At 41.8% G+C, this 17,713-nt stretch overlaps 1 protein-coding gene across 3 annotated transcripts in view; it reads left to right on the forward strand.

Annotated features, from left to right (window-relative positions):
* apaf1 (apoptotic peptidase activating factor 1) overlaps positions 1–17,713 on the forward strand; it is a 46,729-nt gene that overhangs the window by 5,285 nt on the left and 23,731 nt on the right. For all 3 annotated transcript variants that reach the window (XM_078281496.1, XM_078281495.1, XM_078281497.1), the window contains exons 8-24: positions 127–365; positions 489–656; positions 843–974; positions 1,347–1,460; positions 2,644–2,828; positions 3,107–3,233; positions 3,768–3,893; positions 4,028–4,168; positions 4,644–4,769; positions 4,864–5,010; positions 6,314–6,442; positions 6,756–6,881; positions 8,234–8,353; positions 8,597–8,722; positions 13,693–13,818; positions 15,871–16,002; positions 16,163–16,288. In XM_078281496.1, coding sequence (XP_078137622.1) covers positions 127–365; positions 489–656; positions 843–974; positions 1,347–1,460; positions 2,644–2,828; positions 3,107–3,233; positions 3,768–3,893; positions 4,028–4,168; positions 4,644–4,769; positions 4,864–5,010; positions 6,314–6,442; positions 6,756–6,881; positions 8,234–8,353; positions 8,597–8,722; positions 13,693–13,818; positions 15,871–16,002; positions 16,163–16,288 — 2,390 coding nt within the window. The remainder of the gene's footprint in view (positions 1–126; positions 366–488; positions 657–842; positions 975–1,346; positions 1,461–2,643; positions 2,829–3,106; positions 3,234–3,767; positions 3,894–4,027; positions 4,169–4,643; positions 4,770–4,863; positions 5,011–6,313; positions 6,443–6,755; positions 6,882–8,233; positions 8,354–8,596; positions 8,723–13,692; positions 13,819–15,870; positions 16,003–16,162; positions 16,289–17,713) is intronic.

A 17,713-nucleotide genomic window follows, 5' to 3' on the forward strand; every position in this document is an offset into this window, starting at 1 on the left:
TTTCATTCTGCATTTGCTCAAATGTAAATTACCCTTTAGAAATATTAGTAAGTTGTCCTCTTGCAGATTGTGATATTGTGCCTTTTAAAACACACTTTTTTCTGCTTTTCTGTGCCGCCATCTCAGGTTCCCCTCTGGTGGTGTCCCTGATCGGGGCTCTTCTCAAAGAGAAACCCAACCGTTGGCGTTACTACCTCAACCAGTTGCAGCAGAAGCAGTTCAAGCGTATAAGGAAGTCATCGTCTTACGACTACGACGCCCTGGACCAAGCCATGGATGCGAGCATTGAAGTCCTACCTGACGAACATCGAGAGCTCTACAAGGACCTTAGCGTGTTAGAGAAGGACATCAAAGTCCCTGCAAAGGTTTGGCTACACAACAAGAGCTATGACTTGGATGTTGCATTATATATTATATTTGGACAAATAATCAGGATAATCTTGCTCTAAACAAGGACACACAGGCTACAATGTTATTCCTTCTTCCAGGTGCTGTCTGTTCTGTGGGACCGGGAGCCGGAGCACGTGGAGGACATTCTCGAGGAGTTTGTCAACAAGTCTCTGCTTTTTGTGGACAGTAACAATAAACCCTACCTGTACTACCTCCATGACCTCCAGCTGGACTTCCTGGTGGAGCAGAATCGCACCCAGCTCGAGGTAAGTTTGGATGCAACCTTACAAGAGCTCAAACGTTTGGATTTTAATCTTTTTGTAAAGTGGGCAAATGTGTGTCTGTGTGTGTGTCTGTGTGTGTGTGTGTGTGTGTCTGTGTGTGTGTGTGTGTCTGTGTGTCTGTGTGTGTGTCTGTGTGTGTGTGTGTGTGTGTGTGTGTGTGTGTTTCAGAGCCTCCACAATAAGGTGGTGCATCAGTACCAGCAGCACTACAGAGATGGTCCTCCCACCTCAGGAGATGAGGAATGTCTCTACTGGATCAGATTCCTGACCCACCACATGGCCAAAGCCAACCTCTCCCAGGTAACACACACACACACACACACACACACACACACACACACACACACACACACACACACACACACACACACACACACACACATTCCAAATTCCAACATAATTTTCCCCATTTCTGTCATTTAAATGAACAACTAGTGATAATTGAGCTTGACAATGAACCAAATGAGTTGTAAAGTATTTGTAGAACTGTATATAGCTTTACCTAATGCATAACAGTGGAACACAGTTCATTAAACTGCACATACGTACCATTTTACCTGTATTTCTACAGGTATATATCAATGTAAATTCAATTCAGTTTTACTTTATTGGCATGAAAGTTTCAATAACCGTGTTGCTAAAGCATCTCTCTCTGACTCCCTCTCTGTCTAGGAGCTCTACTCCCTCATGTTTTCTCTGGACTGGGTTAGCATCAAGGCCCAGATCATGGGCCCAGCTCACCTCATCAATGACTATGTGGAATATGGACCCATTCTGGACAAAGAGGTCAGCAGATAACATAACTGTACTATGTATGAAACAAAGCAAATTTGGTGACTTTGTGTGTTGTTGATTTTTTCCACTGTCACAAGAGAGAAGATTACAGCAGGTGAGGGTGACACCCATTCCCCTTTTATTAAAATATGAACTTTGCCCAGATATGAGTCCATCTTCAGGGAAAATGCAGGTTTAGAAGTCCATCTGTCTTTCTTTGCCTTGTCCTCTCCTTGAATTTAATCAAACTAGTGCAGTGCCTATTGAAAATGTGCCTGTTTTGAACGGGCCGATTGCTTGGCCTGTGGTGTAGCCTAGGCCTACCCCAAAATTACTTACAGAAGGACCCCAAACCACTTAAAATGCAACTCCCCTGTATACCCTACTAAACTTACTTCCCCCTAGTTGTTTTTGATTATCTCATTTAGAAACACACGTTTATTGCCCTACCTTGTTTTTGCTGTCCCTGTTTCCTTTCCAATTTTCATAATTGCAAGAGGGCAGATTTAAAAATTGGCAAATGGTTTTACCAGACACGAGTGGGGAAGCATTGGGCTATTATGCATAACTCCCACACCTGTTTTACCAGGACGTTCATAGTAAAAAGGCACTGGCAACAGTAATTTAGGATTTTTATGCCAAAGTAACAATTTAATCTTGTGTCCAATGTGTAGTTTCATCAGTATTTTTCAATAAGCGTTTATCTGTACAAGTTACAGGTATAATTAAGTACGGTATAACTGAAAAGTGTGCTTTATGGATGACATGTATGATGATTTCTGAGAAGACTGAGTCATTTATGTAAAAACAACTTTTAAATAGAAACAGATAATATTCACAAGCTAGATTTAGAATAAGGATTTTCATCATCATTTATATAACACTTTACTAAGACAACGTTTACACAACACTGAGTAAATGACTTGCATGACAAAAGCACAAGCAAAAAAGAGTATAAGGCCAAAACCCCTTGGGGTTAGGGTGACGGTACAGCGCTGTAGAGATAGGGCTGGCAATGTGAGACTAGGGTGACGGATATGTAAACAGGGACAAACGTAATCAATACACAAAACAATGTGTTAACATCAAGAAATTATTTAAAGATTAAACTTCCTTTATGGTGCTTTGTGAAGTATAGTTGTGCAGAGTTTCTCGTCAGTGTAACATACAGCAGACTTATTTTCTGTCCCCACAGAACAGTGAAGTGCGCAGTCAATTCCAGGAGTTTCTCTCTCTGAACGGCCACCAGCTGGAACAGCGTCCTTTCCCTGACGTGGTGCAGCTTGCTCTGTCTCAGCCACATACCTCCGAGGTCTACAGACAGGCTCTACTGCAAGCACAGGACCGGGCCAGCACGGGGAAACTCTACTTTGACTGGCTGTATGTAAATTCAATGCATCTAAAATGGAGTAATGCAATGACACAAGATTATCTTATTCAAAGTGACTTAGGGAGATGAATGCATTCAATTGGTCTTCTGTTTGGATTTGATTTATCCAGTACAACATAGTTCTAGTAAACTGAACAATAACCTGTATATTAGCTTTATATTCAGCCTTATTATAAATTGTACAGAAATACAATACAAAAATAGTGATCATAGGCTGCGTATCCCAGGTTGGACTGATACTGTATTTGTGGGGGGGTTTTTTGCACAGGAATAAGAGCAGCGTAGAGAATCTGTCCCGTCTGGTGATCCACCCCCACCAGGGCTCCATCTACTCCGCCTGCTTCTCCCACGATGGAGCCAAGATCGCCTCCAGTGGAGCCAGCAAGACACTAAAGGTATCAAAGCAGACACGTTTCTGTGTGTGTGTGTGTGTGTGTGTGTGTGTGTGTGTGTGTGTGTGCGTGCATGCATGCAAATAGTTTCCATGGAGACCAAATACTAGGGAATATGTAGGGCAATCCACTTTTATTGCTAGATGATGTTATTAAAAGAAAATTCTGCTGCATCCACTTGAAATACACTGCATAAAGTGTTCAAGTATCTTGTATACACATATTTATTATGTAACTGTAGGTTTGGGTTTCAGATTTTATCTTTAGTATTGTTAGTCTGGGCATATACATCAAAATTCCCATAGGGGGAATTGCTTCACTGCATATCAATGAAGATGTGTCCAAAAGTGATAGTAAACACAGTGAACATTAGGAAGTCATTCACTCATAAATGATCCAGTTTAATAGACTTCTAGAAATTTTTTTTGTAATACAGCTTCCACAGGAAAAGAGTTTGTGTTCCTAATGGGTGATACTAAACTTTTACTGAATATACATATTGTTGTGTTACTGCTGTCATCGTACCTTTCCGCTCAGGTGTTTAAAAGCACCTCAGGTGAGAAGCTCACAGAGATCCAGGCCCATGATGACGAGGTGCTCTGCTGTGCCTTCTCCCCTGACGACCTTCTACTAGCAACCTGCTCCAGTGACAGGAAAGTCAAGGTAAGCAGATAGCTCACCCATTGTGACCAGCTTGATTTCAGCAACACACAGGCAAGTTCAGTACACACCAAACGCATAATTTTTGTTTGTCATTTTATCATAACATTTTTGACACTGTGTGTCTCTTACTGCAGGTGTGGAACGTGGAGCGATCCATGCTGCTGAGGGTCTTTGAGGAGGAGCATGAAGAGCAGGTCAACCACTGTCAGTTTACCAACACGACACGACGCCTCCTGCTGGCCACCTGCTCCAACGACAAGTTCTTGAACGTCAAGGTGTGCGAGTTTGTTGTTTGCCTGTCTTGTGTATCGTTTAAATTATTTCTTGTTGACCTTCCCTCCTTTGTGTGCTGTGTAACCTTCTTTCCAAGTATGTATTTTTTTGCCATACATTGCACTAAAAGAGTAAAATATATATGCTGGTGGCCCTGTGAGCTCAACGCACTTCAACTTTAGAAAACGCAAGCATCTGTGCTACTTGCAGCGTTTCTGTATTTGGTTGTATTTTTTTCTATTTGGTTATCTCCCCTTGCATGGCGTTTCTGTAATTGGTTTCACTCTCGGGGCCATCGTAAAAGTAAGCTTATACTGTACAGGTAGTAGAGAGAAAAGTAAGTTACTGTACTCATTTTGTTACAACAAGCAACTGCCTCTCTCTCTCTCTCTCTCTCTCTCTCTCTCTCTCTCTCTCTCTCTCTCATATCTATCTTTATATATCTCTTTCTCACTGTATTTCTCTCTGTTTCTGCAGCTGTGGAACCTCAACAAGCCATCCTCCCAGAACACCATGTTTGGCCACTTTGAGCCAGTCAACCACTGCTGTTTCTCTCCCGATGACACCTATTTGTCCACTTCCTCCAACGACGGTACCGTCAAGGTGATTGCCATAAAACTAGATACTTGTAAAGCTGTCCTAATGACTAAACATATTGGGCTGGTAACTAAGTATCTGTATGTATGTATGTATGCAGCTATTTCAGATGTTGTCTGCCAATGAGTGGAAGACAATCAACGTGAGAAACATGTTTGCAGAGAGTGATGAAGAGGTCCTTGTCAAGTGCAGCACCTGGACTGCTGACGGCAAACGCATCATATGTGCAGCCAGGAACGCTGCTCTGGTAAGCATTTTGAAATGTGAACATTTGTTTGAAAGGGTATATTAGGGCTGCTCGATTATGGAAAAAATCACAATTACAATTATTTTGGTCAATATTGAAATCACAGTTGTTTAACACGATTACTCATTGACTTTTGGAAAGATGTTGCAATTATTGAACTTAAAAAACAGTCCCATCCCATTTGAAATGTTTTTGTCATTCAGAACACAAGACAAAATAAAAGTTTACTTGCAAAACGTATTGTGCAAAAATAATTATAATTTTCAAGATTATTATTGGTTTTTTTTCATTAGGAGCCGTCGTTATTATGATTACAATTTCGTTGAATTGCACAGCCCTAGGGTATATTCATATTTTAATGATTGGAGATGCAGTCTACTGTTTGCTGTAGTGTGCTGTTGATGTGTGGGAAGTACTGAATGTGTGATAAAGAGGGTGTGAAGGGTTTGGGTGTGGATCTTTCTCTCTCTCGTCGTACATGTCTCAGCTGTACAGATTAAAATCTAACACCACAGGGTTCACTTTGTCCTACTTGTCGTTTCATTAAAGCAGACAGGGAAGAGAGGCTGTTTGTCACTTTGTCTTCCAGAGAGTCTAAAGAATGTGTGTCCTGGTTGTAAATGTGAACGACCCCTCCCCTGCCGAGCTTTCCAAAATCAGTCAGTCTTGTCCTGCAATCAGTCTGTCTGTGTCCTCTATATGTCTACATTTGTTTGTATTCTGGGTAAACAACCCAGCAGACAAGTCTGAGCTCATTCCTTTGACTTTAAGGAGAGGGAACACAGGACTTTAATGTTGCAAGTTTGCACAACATAACACTTTTTATTGTACAGTACAGCTCAATACACACACTCAGTATATACAATACATACTATGTACGTAGATTCACATTGGCATGCTTTATATTATTAGCTGACTTTAACGTATATCACAGACTGGTATCAGCGTAGATAAACTGAAGTACAAAAATGCCAAAGATATGTTTGAGGACATTTAGAAACATTGTAGCCGTTACATAGTTTGTCCGCCAGGGAGCAAGTTTGTTTTATGTTATATTTGTTTAAATAATATCCAAATTGTTTTTAAACTCTCAAATATTCATATTGGCCTCAACAATCTAGTATTGGTCTACATAGGACTAATTATTGGTGGGTGCATAAGTAAAATGCCATTATGCGTCGATTATTTTTAAAACTGTAAAATGATTGCAGCTTTTTAAATATGCTGGCAGTGGAAAGGGTAGACATATTGTGCCCAGACCGAGTACAGTCTGATTTGCTGTCTTTTTGTCGCTGTTTGTCAGGTGTTTGATGTGGAGACATCGGACATGTTGTTGGAGATCAGAACGAATCGTCTGAGCACGGTGCAATACTGTCACGCCTGTTCTACCAGTAACCTGCTGGCGATCGCATTCTCAAACTACGCTGTGGAGGTACAATACACACAATCGCACTATATATTTGGTGTCCTTTTTATGATCAATATGTTCAAAACATCAGTAGATCATGTTTTATATTTCATCGATCATGAATTTATATTTTTCATTTTATCATGTTATATTGTTGAAAGAATACATGTATAAATTATTTTTATATTTATTGTTTGTTTTGTTATTTTTCTTTCTGACCCATTTTCTGCATTTCTTGTGTATGAACTGTTTACTGCACTTACTGTACCAAGTATCTGTACTGTATCTAAACAGTGGTGAATAAGTGGACAGTTGTCCATCTGTGTGTGTCTTCCAGCTGTGGGACTTGGAGGCCAATAAGAAGATGGCTGACTGCAGCGGGCACCTGAGCTGGGTCCAGCGTGTCCAGTTCTCTCCTGACGGCTCACAGCTGCTCTCCTGCTCTGATGACCAGACTGTCAGGGTAAGACTGACTCAGTGCATGTATTATACTGTGTCTGCAGCTTGCACAGATATTGTCAGTGTTGCTCTAATTACCGCTTGTGAAATCAAAGCCATGCTAACACTGAACATCACAAGTTGACTAATTGCACTCTGTCCTCTCTCTGCCAGCTGTTAAGTTTCAGTGCAGGAATTATGTCGTAGCTTTTGGTGCAACAATTTTTCTTCTGAAAACAAGTAATTACATAACATCTATATTTGTAGTTTAGCCTGGACTTTATGGTTTTTAAGGATTATTATTATTATTATTAATTACAGATATTGTGTTATATCAAGGTGGTAAAAACATGTTTTTATTTTGATAAATAGTATTTTGTGTGACAAATGACAAACTATCCTAATTCTCTATTTCACCCAAATTATCATCATTATTTTGGTGACAGTATTGTACAGTAGGTCATATGCAGCACTTTTTAAAACCAGTGTTATGTTAAACAAAATTGAAATCATAATTAAATCAAAGACAAGTAAGAATTTTTAAAAGAGTAAGAACTAACTGGGGCAAGGAGGCATCAATAACCAGAAACCAACTTTAGATTGAAATACAGTACAAATCTTGGGGTCGGATTATGCTCGATCAGAACTAGTTCTTACGACGTCCTGCTCGCCCACGTGGAAATCAAATGTGTTTACGGCTACACTAGGCGTTGGAGTGAAAAGCTGGCCATCATAGAGAGGGGGGAGACACAATATCATTTAAATATGGGGATAATGGATAATGGGACACAGCCCCACTAATCCGACGTTGGAAAGGTGTGGGGTTCTAGAAGCTATTTGACTATCTGACAAACAGTTCTGATGGAGTACACTGGCCCCTAAAACATGACCACTGAGGCGACATCTACCCCAACAGCAACTGAAACCATCCTTAACATAACAACTAATATAGGCCAAGTGCATTTCATTTAGGAGAAAGTATGGCCCATTTCTAATCCAGCGAGAAGACCAGAAAATTCTTGCTTAGGTGTCTATTACCAGTGTGTGTTTTGGTGCTGTCAGACGCAACCTGGAAATTCAGTTGCCAAACAAAAAAATGTATGACACAGATACTGATGTCTTATTTATTGCCACAGACAGGTTATTCCCAGTTTATCTTTGCAGCAAAAGGATGTCAGTCAATAGATTAATAAGCAACATCGCTGACATGTAAACTAATATGATGCAGAGGTTTTCTCACCCAAGCTCAACTCCTCTGCTTAAATACAGGTTACAAAGAAGTAATTTAGGAGAAAAGTGAATGTTGGCTGTAGCTCTTTCAGTTAAAATGTCCATTATGTTCTACTCAAGTACTTTCCTGTCTTGTGTTTCTTGTAGTTATGGGAGACTAACAAGGTGCACACCTCCTCAGCTGTCTGCCTAAAAAGAGACTCAGACGTTCTCTTCTATGATGAAGAAATCATCGTGTCAGCTGCAGATAACTGCAACAGACTGCAGGTGAGCCGGAGGGAAAATAAAGAAGAGGGACTGAATTAATGAATAAAAGGCGGTGGGCTGGTTGAAGCAGGAATGTGAAGCTGGAATGTTTGTTTTCTTTGAGATTGAGTGCATACAAGTATTACTGTACTATAATGTGCCTTTTATCAGGTTGTCATAGAAAACTCTCTGTGTGTGTGTGTGTGTGTGTGTGTGTGTGTGTGTGTGTGTGTGTGTGTGTGTGTTTGTGTGTGTGTCTGTCAGGTGCGTGATGGCAGGACAAGATCAGTGCTGTTCCAGTCGGAGGAGAAGTTGTCCAGGATCCGGTGTACGTGTATGTGCAGACAGCCCTCTGCTGTGGCCCTGGGCCAGGAAGATGGCACTGTAGAGGTAGTAAACACATTTAGACCTACAGTACACGCTGTATGTTTTTGTGTGTATGTAACACAGCAGTCAAATGGGTTTACTTAACTTCATTTCCTCCCAGCTCTGATTTTGTCATCTAACTCTGAGCAAGAAAGCGAATAGGCTTATTTTCCCCAATTTGGAAGTTATTTGTAAATCCTACATTTTGCACGTATTTCACACAGCACTTTCAACTTCAAAAAACAATAGCTCTAATATATCCCACTAGTGCACTTTGTGTCTATAAAGAGCACAATTAACAACCATGCAAACCATTACATTTTGAACTAAAGGTTTTACATTCCCGTGTGTGCGTGTGTGTGTGTGTGGGTGTGTTCTTGTTTAACTACATTTGTGGGGTCCAAAAACCGGGAATACAGTATACTTGTGGGGTCCCGACAGCTTTGTGGGGCCAAAATGCTGGACCCCACAACTTTAAAGGGCTGTTTGAGGGTTAAGACTTGGTGGTAGGATTAGGGTTAGAATTAGGTTATGGTTAGGGTGAGGGTAAGGGTTAAGGTGTGTGTGTGTGCGTGTGTGTGCGTGCGTGCGTGCGTGCGTGTGTGTGTGTGTGTGTGTGTGTGTGTGTGTGCGCGCGGATGCCATTTGGCTGTAGGAGGTGTTTTTCAGACTGTGTTGAGTCATGAGATGTGACATTAGCACTGTCACCCTTTTTATCGGTCCTGTCAGCTGTACGTCAGGTCAACTCAAAACACCTCTTTCTTCTCCCTCTCCCTCCACTCCTCGTTGTTCTGCCTTTCCTTTTACCTACTCAACGTTCTTCACTCTTGATCTCTATTTTCATATTTTGCCATCTCTGTCACACACCTTTTTATTTTATTCCCATTTTTGTTTTGAGTATCTCTCTTCCTCCTTTTGTTCTGCCTGTCCCCTTTGCTCGTCCACTCTTTGTCTTTGTGATGAATTGTTGTTGGCGGGCAGAGAATGAGGTCCTAGTCTGTTTGTGGCACGTGTGAGTTTTTTGCGTAAAGTGCATGTGTTGCATGTTATGCACATATTGCAATTGTTAAGGACATCCCCAAAAGTTCCCGTCCTATATTAAAGCCCACACATATGCACACAGTCCCCTGATTGAAGCGGCTAGGCCAGCGTCCTACAGCAGAGAGCAACTCTAATTAATTAAAAGATCCTGCAGTCTTAATGAATACGGGGGTTAATGCTTTTAATTACAGCTCTTCTCCTGGCCCCAGAGATACAGTATAAGAGAAAGGGATTAGCGGACACGAGGACTCAAAGAAGAACAGATGATTAGTAATCTGAGTTCCTAAAACCAAGAGAGACTGAATAAAAGCATTGAAGAAAATTTAGATACTTGCAGTTGATGCACACAAAATACACTAAAATCTAATTAGATGATCATGTTTATATTTAAGTAAGGAATCACAAGAAAAGTGTTGTTTTGGGAGATCTTTTGACAGCGACTGTGTCGAAACATTTCACACAATACCTACTGTGAACAGAACTCTGAGGTTGCACAAATTCCTCCTGCAAAAACTATTGATATGGTAAGATTACCTTCTGACAATCAAACAGGATTCATCCTGACCATGTACAGCATCTCATTTTGTTTGTGAAGACATATTTGTCAGTGTTTGCTCATTGCAAGGGAACTTGATACCCTTTCACTGTCATCGCCTTGCTTTTACCCACAACAGCACTGCAGTTCATCCACAGCTGGATCGCTATAATTTAATGGTAATGGTACCTGTAACCACTGTCAGTTTGCTGCTCTACAGGACCTTATTAGCATCATCAACATACATTTGAAGTGTTTTTTAATCGTCATGGAGTCCACACAGCTTTTGCTGTTGTAGTCCCCTGAGCAAACACCAGAGGGGGCCCCGGTGTTAGCTGGAGGTATTTTTGGTGCCCATAACCACTGCAGTGGAAGGCATTCATTTACTTGTCCCTCATCGTGTAGTTATTTACAGCCAGTTATATATATATATATATATATATATATATATTCATCGACTTCATTGTCAGTTTGACATAGCAGCTTTGTTCTGCTAATGTGAAGAATATCTGACCATGAAAGATGTGCAGGCAAGGACAGAAAGTAATTGTGTGTTTCTTTATGATAAAAAAAAAAGTGCAAAATTGTGAGTGTGTGTGTGCTAGTGTGTGTGTGTGTGTTCTGTGCCAGACAGCAGGGCTGACAGCTAGAAAGGTACTGAGGACACTTGGCTGCAGGATCCAGCGACTGTTGACCTCTTTCAGGGGGTTGATTCTGGCTGTAGGGCTATGCACAGGCGTGCAGGTATGGTAGGGAAAGAGTAATATCTGTTTGTATGTTTGTCTCAGATCCTTTAAGAATCACCCAAAATAACACACACACACACATACACACGTTTACATTACATAAAGTAAGTACACTTTATGTGTGTATTTTATTTTTACAAAATGCACCTGATGACTGTAAAGAGGCAGATTATGAACTACAGAAAGGATTCTACTGTTGTTACTGTCTCATCGTGCAGGGCCAGCTTCAACACTGACCCTCTCATTCCTTCCCCACTTTTATCAGTTTTCTGCAACCCTTCAGCAACTTGTTAACTCCCTTGGTAGTATTATTTAAAACAATTGTTCCTCATCTTTCCTCTTTACATTAGCCTGCTTTTATATTTGTTTTTTACCAAACGCCCTGAGGCATTTTCCTGACTGCACCATCCCAGAAAACCTTGAGCCGTATGTTTAAAGCTCGCGGAAGTGTTCTCTCCCAGGCTTTGAAACTTGCGTCTCAGTACATGGATCTTGACAAACATGGTCGGCATGCCCCAAGGCTTGTTCTGCTCAACCCTCTACTCTGAGATGTAAATATTTTAGTGGCTAATAAAATCCCAGGCATTACGGGACTCTCTTTTATACTTTTAAAACTGCAGGTGCTGTGCTGGACTGATCGTAATGTTGTGCTGTACTTTTTCACATGAGATTTTTGGGGTTTATCCCCTGTTTTTAAATCAAGTCAAAGAATTGTTTTTGTATGACTTTCCGTAAAATATTGTTTGAAAAGTTTTCAAAGTTGCAGACTCAGCAAGGACAATTTGAGTATTTTACATATCACTGGATAGATCTATCTGGAAGTTAATTAAAACAATGCAAGGCTTTGATAAGTGCTGCAAAAGATTTTATAATTGCAGTTGTAATCTAATACCCATGTTTCACCTCATAATACTTTAATTAGCCTTCTTTGTACTAGTTATTAATAAGTAGAATAAATTCATTTTAGTAGTAAAATAAACTTACGGAGGCTACCAGAAAGCCACAAACAGATAAGCATTATCCATGGATTGTGTTTAATATGATTCTCCTCCAAGGAATGATATAATATAGAATTGCTGTTAGAGAGAAGTGAACATAGACTAAGACACAACAGCCATGCTACTGGCTCTGTGTTGTACTTAGACACAGCTTTGTCTTGCGCTAAATGCAAACAACCGCATGCTAACATGCTCACGATGACAATGCTAACAGGTTGATGGTAATGTCACACTTGTTTTGTCATAAACCAAAGTATTGGACAAAGTCAAATTTAGTTCTGATTAGATGAACAGTTAAGTGATAACCAAAGTTATGACAATTTGTCCTGTGGGTAACATGAACGCCTAGAAACAAATTTCAAGGCAATCCATCCAATAGTTGTCGAGATATTTTAGTCTGGACCAGCTGGGAGACAGTAAATCCCTAGAGTCACAACACTAGCATGACTACACACTTTCTTATTTTGCTACAGAACTCCCTGGAACCCCATTAAAGACTTCTTGGAGCCTCTGGGCCGTAGTGTCACAACCATCTAGTTGGCCTTAAAAGGGCATCCACAACATGTTAGATCTCACTCAGAACCAGCTTTAAATATTCTGTGAAAGATTCCCATCTCAAAAGCTAATTGTAAAAGGGTTTTTATGTAGAAGCAGCTATCCTAAGTAAGAACACATGATGACTTTTTTTTCCCCTTTTCGAGCTGGGTCTTTTTGAGCATCAAAGCTGATTTATTCTCTGACTCCCCCAGTAATGTCTGCAGGGCTGTCAGCCAGACCTGCGGCAGCCCTCCGCACTCTTGACTGGACTGAAGGGTCACGCTCAAAGCTCACACTTTCTCCACCACTCTACTTTCTTTTTGATGTGCTTATCACCGTCAAGCCAGCAGCAGCACTTCACCTCCATCTCCCTCTTATTTACTCCCTTCAAAATGTGACTGTGTCAGGATTGTTTCGTAAACTTTCTAGGGCACTTTTCCTCCCTGAGCATATTTTGGCAAACATGGCTATCATTTGAGGGTTGCATAGATATTCTGGACACCGGATGTGGACCTTGTGTGACTTTTAGAACTTAATGCACTGTATTCCTATTTTTTTGGCCAATATCTATCTTAACCTTGCACAAAAGTATACCCATGCCTTATAGTAGTTTTTAGCTGTGGCTCTATGGATGGCAATGTTGGTCTGACTTCGGTCCACCACTTTGGTCCACACTGAAATACAACAACAACTATTGGATGGATTGCATTGAAATTCCATACAGACATTCAGGGTCCCCAAAAGATGAAACCCACTGACTTTAGTGATCCCCTGACTTTTCCTCCAGGACTCATGAAGTCTACTTTTTTGGTCTTGTGTGAAATATCTTAAAATAATTTGATGTATTGCCATGAAGTGTGGTACACACATCGATGTTTCCCTCAGGATGAATTGCAATAACTTTGATGATCGTGCAAAACTAATGACATTCCATTCTGCCTCAGCTGTACTTTGTGTTTAGTGCTAATTAGCAAATGTTAGCATGCTAGCACACTAAACTAAGATGGTGAACATGACAAATATATCGGCATTTTCGCATGCTGGCATCGCATTAAGCTCAGTGTAATAGTGCCTATTAAATCTTGTTGCTGTTTATTTGGATACTTGTGGTGCTAATGTTTGTTTATTCCTCCTAAGGTGTTGGAGGTGCCCTCTGGGAAGCTCCTAGCCACACTGCTGGGACACACCAAGACGGTGCTGCACTGCCGGTTCAGCCACAATGGCCAAACACTGATCACATCCTCTGAGGACACCACCATAAGGGTAGACTAAACTCCTCTCCTCCATCAGTTGCTCCCTTCCTCTCTTTCTGCTTGGTTTTCCTGTTTGCTCCCATTCATCCCCCTCACCCTCATCCTCACCATCTTTCCTTTCCTAATTCATGGCGTGATCTTTCACCTCCTCCCCCAGCCTGCTTCCATTTCTCTTCTCCGCTATTGATTATTCTTCTCCCCCATCCCCATTCCTCAACTTGAGTAAAACTGCCTACTCTGCTGAATCACTCATCCTCAGGTCTCTATGGTGCTTTCACTTTCCCCTACCAGCTTCTCTGTCTGCCTCTTCACCTCTCCATTCTTCATCCCCCTCTTTTGTCTCCTCTCCTTCTTTTCTCCCTCTCTTTGCATTCGGCTTTGCCGCTCGCGATAGTTCTTCATCTCCCTCCCACTCTTGTGTTGACCATGTGCAACTATCTGTGTTTGTGTGTGAGTATGTGTGTGTGTGTTATCGGCCGTTACGGTCTGTCAACCCCCTCCGTTCATGCTCTGTTGCTCATTTCCCCTTTCCTCCCCTCCCCTCTCATCTCCTCCTTCTTCATCTTTTCTTTTTGCTGACAGACCTGTCCACTGCAGCACTTCATTCCCTCTCCGACAACACAGCACCTTGTTCCGTATTCATGCGGCTGCTGCCTGTGCTATCGCTATTCTCGGACCGTCCGCCACTTATCCAGAAGCTATTCAAATTCATGCTGTTTGACATGTGCTCGCTAGAATATGGAAGTGTGTGTATATAGATGTTAATGCAGACGCAGAGTGAATGTAAAGATACCTAATGACACTGATGTTAGCTGCTGATGGATTCTAACCTTTGGGCCAATGGCAGATTCTATTCAGAGGGAGAAAAGGTGCAACATTGCTCACAAGAGCATGATTGATAGGATGTTTCTGTCTGTCCTTCCCCCGTCTTTGAGCTCAGTTGAACTGCTCATTTACCTGCCTGTCATAAAACAAGCACTCTGCAGACAGATGTGCCAGTCCAGAGTTTTAACTCCACAGATGCATTAGCATACACAGAGCATACCTAAGCAGTGATGTGATCAGAAAGATGGAAACATCTAAAAATTCAGTACAAAATATGCTGACCCACTGTGACATTAGCAATGTTTTACAGTTGAATTACTACGCTCTAAGAATTACTGAAATATTACATCCATGTATATTTTATAACGCATAGCACATACACTACACTGCAGCCTCCATTGCTCCCTATCAAATGATTGGCACAAGGCTGTAATAGCCAGGTAGGATCCACTATAGAAACAGCCTGTTATTGGAGTGACATTTTCTTTCTTTACTTTTATTTCCCAGATTTTTTAAAAGGACTGGATATTCATCTTTCTAATGAAGATGTTTTGCCCCATCTTTTAAGTCCTGTCATTTAAATGGATCCTCATGTTGGTATTTAAAGGAAAATAACCTGTTTTTGTTTGCATAATGTGTCCATTTTGACGTTGGGGGGGAAAAAAACGCAAATATGACCTATTTGAAAATTTGAAACTAGTCAGAATGGACACACAATTATGAGAAGACCGGGGTTGAAAAATACCTGCATTTTCCCTCAGTATCCCTGCTGTAAAACCAATACTCATCATACCTCTCACCTACAAATAGATTTATCAGACTTATAGAAACATTTTCTGTTTGACCTTTTCAGCTCCAATGTCCACCCTCACAGAATTGATGTCACATGCGTTATCAGTGTAAGTGCTCGAGTGAAAAGTTTGCAAGGGCCACAAATGCTGTATTAGTGACAGAGATCACATTTGACCTACACAGAGGCATTTTGGTGGCCCGTGGAGTGGGAGGCTCCTGTTAGAATGCTGTGAATTGTGGGTAAAAGACCCAAGAAAGTCTGGAGAATTACATACTCACGGACAGTTTGCACAAGCACTTGCTGATTTCACTTATCCTGACTTATCAGAAACAAGCCTCAAAGTCTGAGCACGTAAGGGTGGTAACATATTGGCTGAAGTAAAAGCATCAGCTGCTAAAAGATTCCTTGTCCCTGTTTGTCTCTCTGTTGCCCCATGTACTGTAGGTGTGGAGGTGGCAGTCTGGGGAGTGTAAAGTACTTCAGGGTCACAAGGAACAGGTCAGATGCTTCTCTCTGCTCTCCACCTTGCCTGTTGACACAAGACTGCTGTCCTGGTCCTTCGATGGCACTGTCAAGGTGAAAAACACACACACACACACACACACACACACACACACACACACACACACACACACACACACACACACACACACACACACACACACAGACTTACAATACAGTTAACAGTAGCATCAAATATAAAATGATCCCTCTCTTTTTCCTGCTAACTCTAAAGATGTGGGACATAGAAAGTGGAGAGAAGCTGCAGGACATCCAGGCTCATTGGGGAGCCATCCTGTCCTGTCATGTATCGCCAGACGGATGCCTCTTCGCCACCACCTCTGCTGACAAAACTGCTAAGGTTCAACACACACACACACACACACACACACACACACACACACACACACACACACACACACACACGCATACTCACAGGATGAGACATATCTGTTTGTGCTTCCAGTAACAACGTGACCTATTACACATCAACGTCTTCCCTCAAACCTTCTGAACTCATTACTTACAGCTTATACACACGGACACATTGCTGCGGGTGATATCCGAGGCTTTCTCCAGTAGGGAGACGAGGGACCTTAGAGATTAGCGTGCAGCAGATGGCCCCGGGCCTGGTGAGTTAGCTGCAGGTCAGTCTGTCCTTCTACACCCACGTCCAGTGATCATTTAGTTTGACTGCAGCTCGTGGACCTGCTGACCCAACAGCCTGGCAGGCTGGCTGGTCTGCAACAGACCCAGCTCCATGTCTGGATGTAGTTTTTGCCAGGTTGCCATTCACCAACACTGCTGCGCTTGCCTTTCACCTGACTTTGACTGACTCAGTGGGCTGGAGATGTGTTTTTAACCTTTCCCCGAGCAGTTCTTAAATCATTGCTTTTCCTACTCCTCATCCACAGTAAAAGGAACTGCATAGCACAGTACATGCTGAACTGTACTGAGACTGTACACTCTTTGACAGTGCTGCCCTCTCAGTGTCGTTCATTTTCTTGGATCATAAAAACAGCTGTGGTTCAGCGTTAGATTTATACTTCTCTGTCAAATATTCAACCGCAGACGACAACAACATTGTTTCCCGAATGTCCAGTATTCGAAACAATGCAAAGCCAATCTCTCAGGCATTTGTTAAAGCAGTTGATGTAGAGCCACAGATTTTCACACGGGAATTTGAATTTGGTCGACACTTACTGTAGAGAACAGCCACTGGGTCGGCAGCCAATCTGGCTTCTGTCAATGGATGTGAGAGTGAGAGAGAATGTGTGTTTTATGGATTTGGCAAAGATGATAATTGAGGTGTGTGTATTGTGGCGCTGGTTAGCAGTCAGTCACATAGTCCTTGTTCTCCAGACCGAGCCGGGGCTTTGGTGGCTCAAAACACACACACAAACATCAAGTCCCGGACTCCATCTATCTAGAGGTCAAACCAAAAGGCTCAGCCATGAGTGTATTTGTTGAGCACCACAAAAAGATGGCGGGTGCTCTCTCTCTCTCGCTCCCTGTTCACCCTTTTTCCTCTTTTTCTACTGACCTTCAGATGAATGGGACTTTGTGTGCAGACACAGTTAGCCAGCTGCCAAATGAAGTGTCTAATTATGAGGCTGTGTTATTTTCTGTGCGGCACAGGATGTGACCGGGGTAAGGAAGGAACACAGAGAGAGGAAGAGAAAGAAGGGAGGAATATAAAGAGAACAATGGATGAGAGACAGAAAGTAAAGCCGGAAAATGCAAACAAAGTGAGAGAAAGAAAACAGCAGAGTGAGAGGGCATTCAT

Source organism: Sander vitreus, chromosome 23 (genome assembly GCF_031162955.1).
Source record: "Sander vitreus isolate 19-12246 chromosome 23, sanVit1, whole genome shotgun sequence".
NCBI lineage: Eukaryota > Metazoa > Chordata > Actinopteri > Perciformes > Percidae > Sander > Sander vitreus.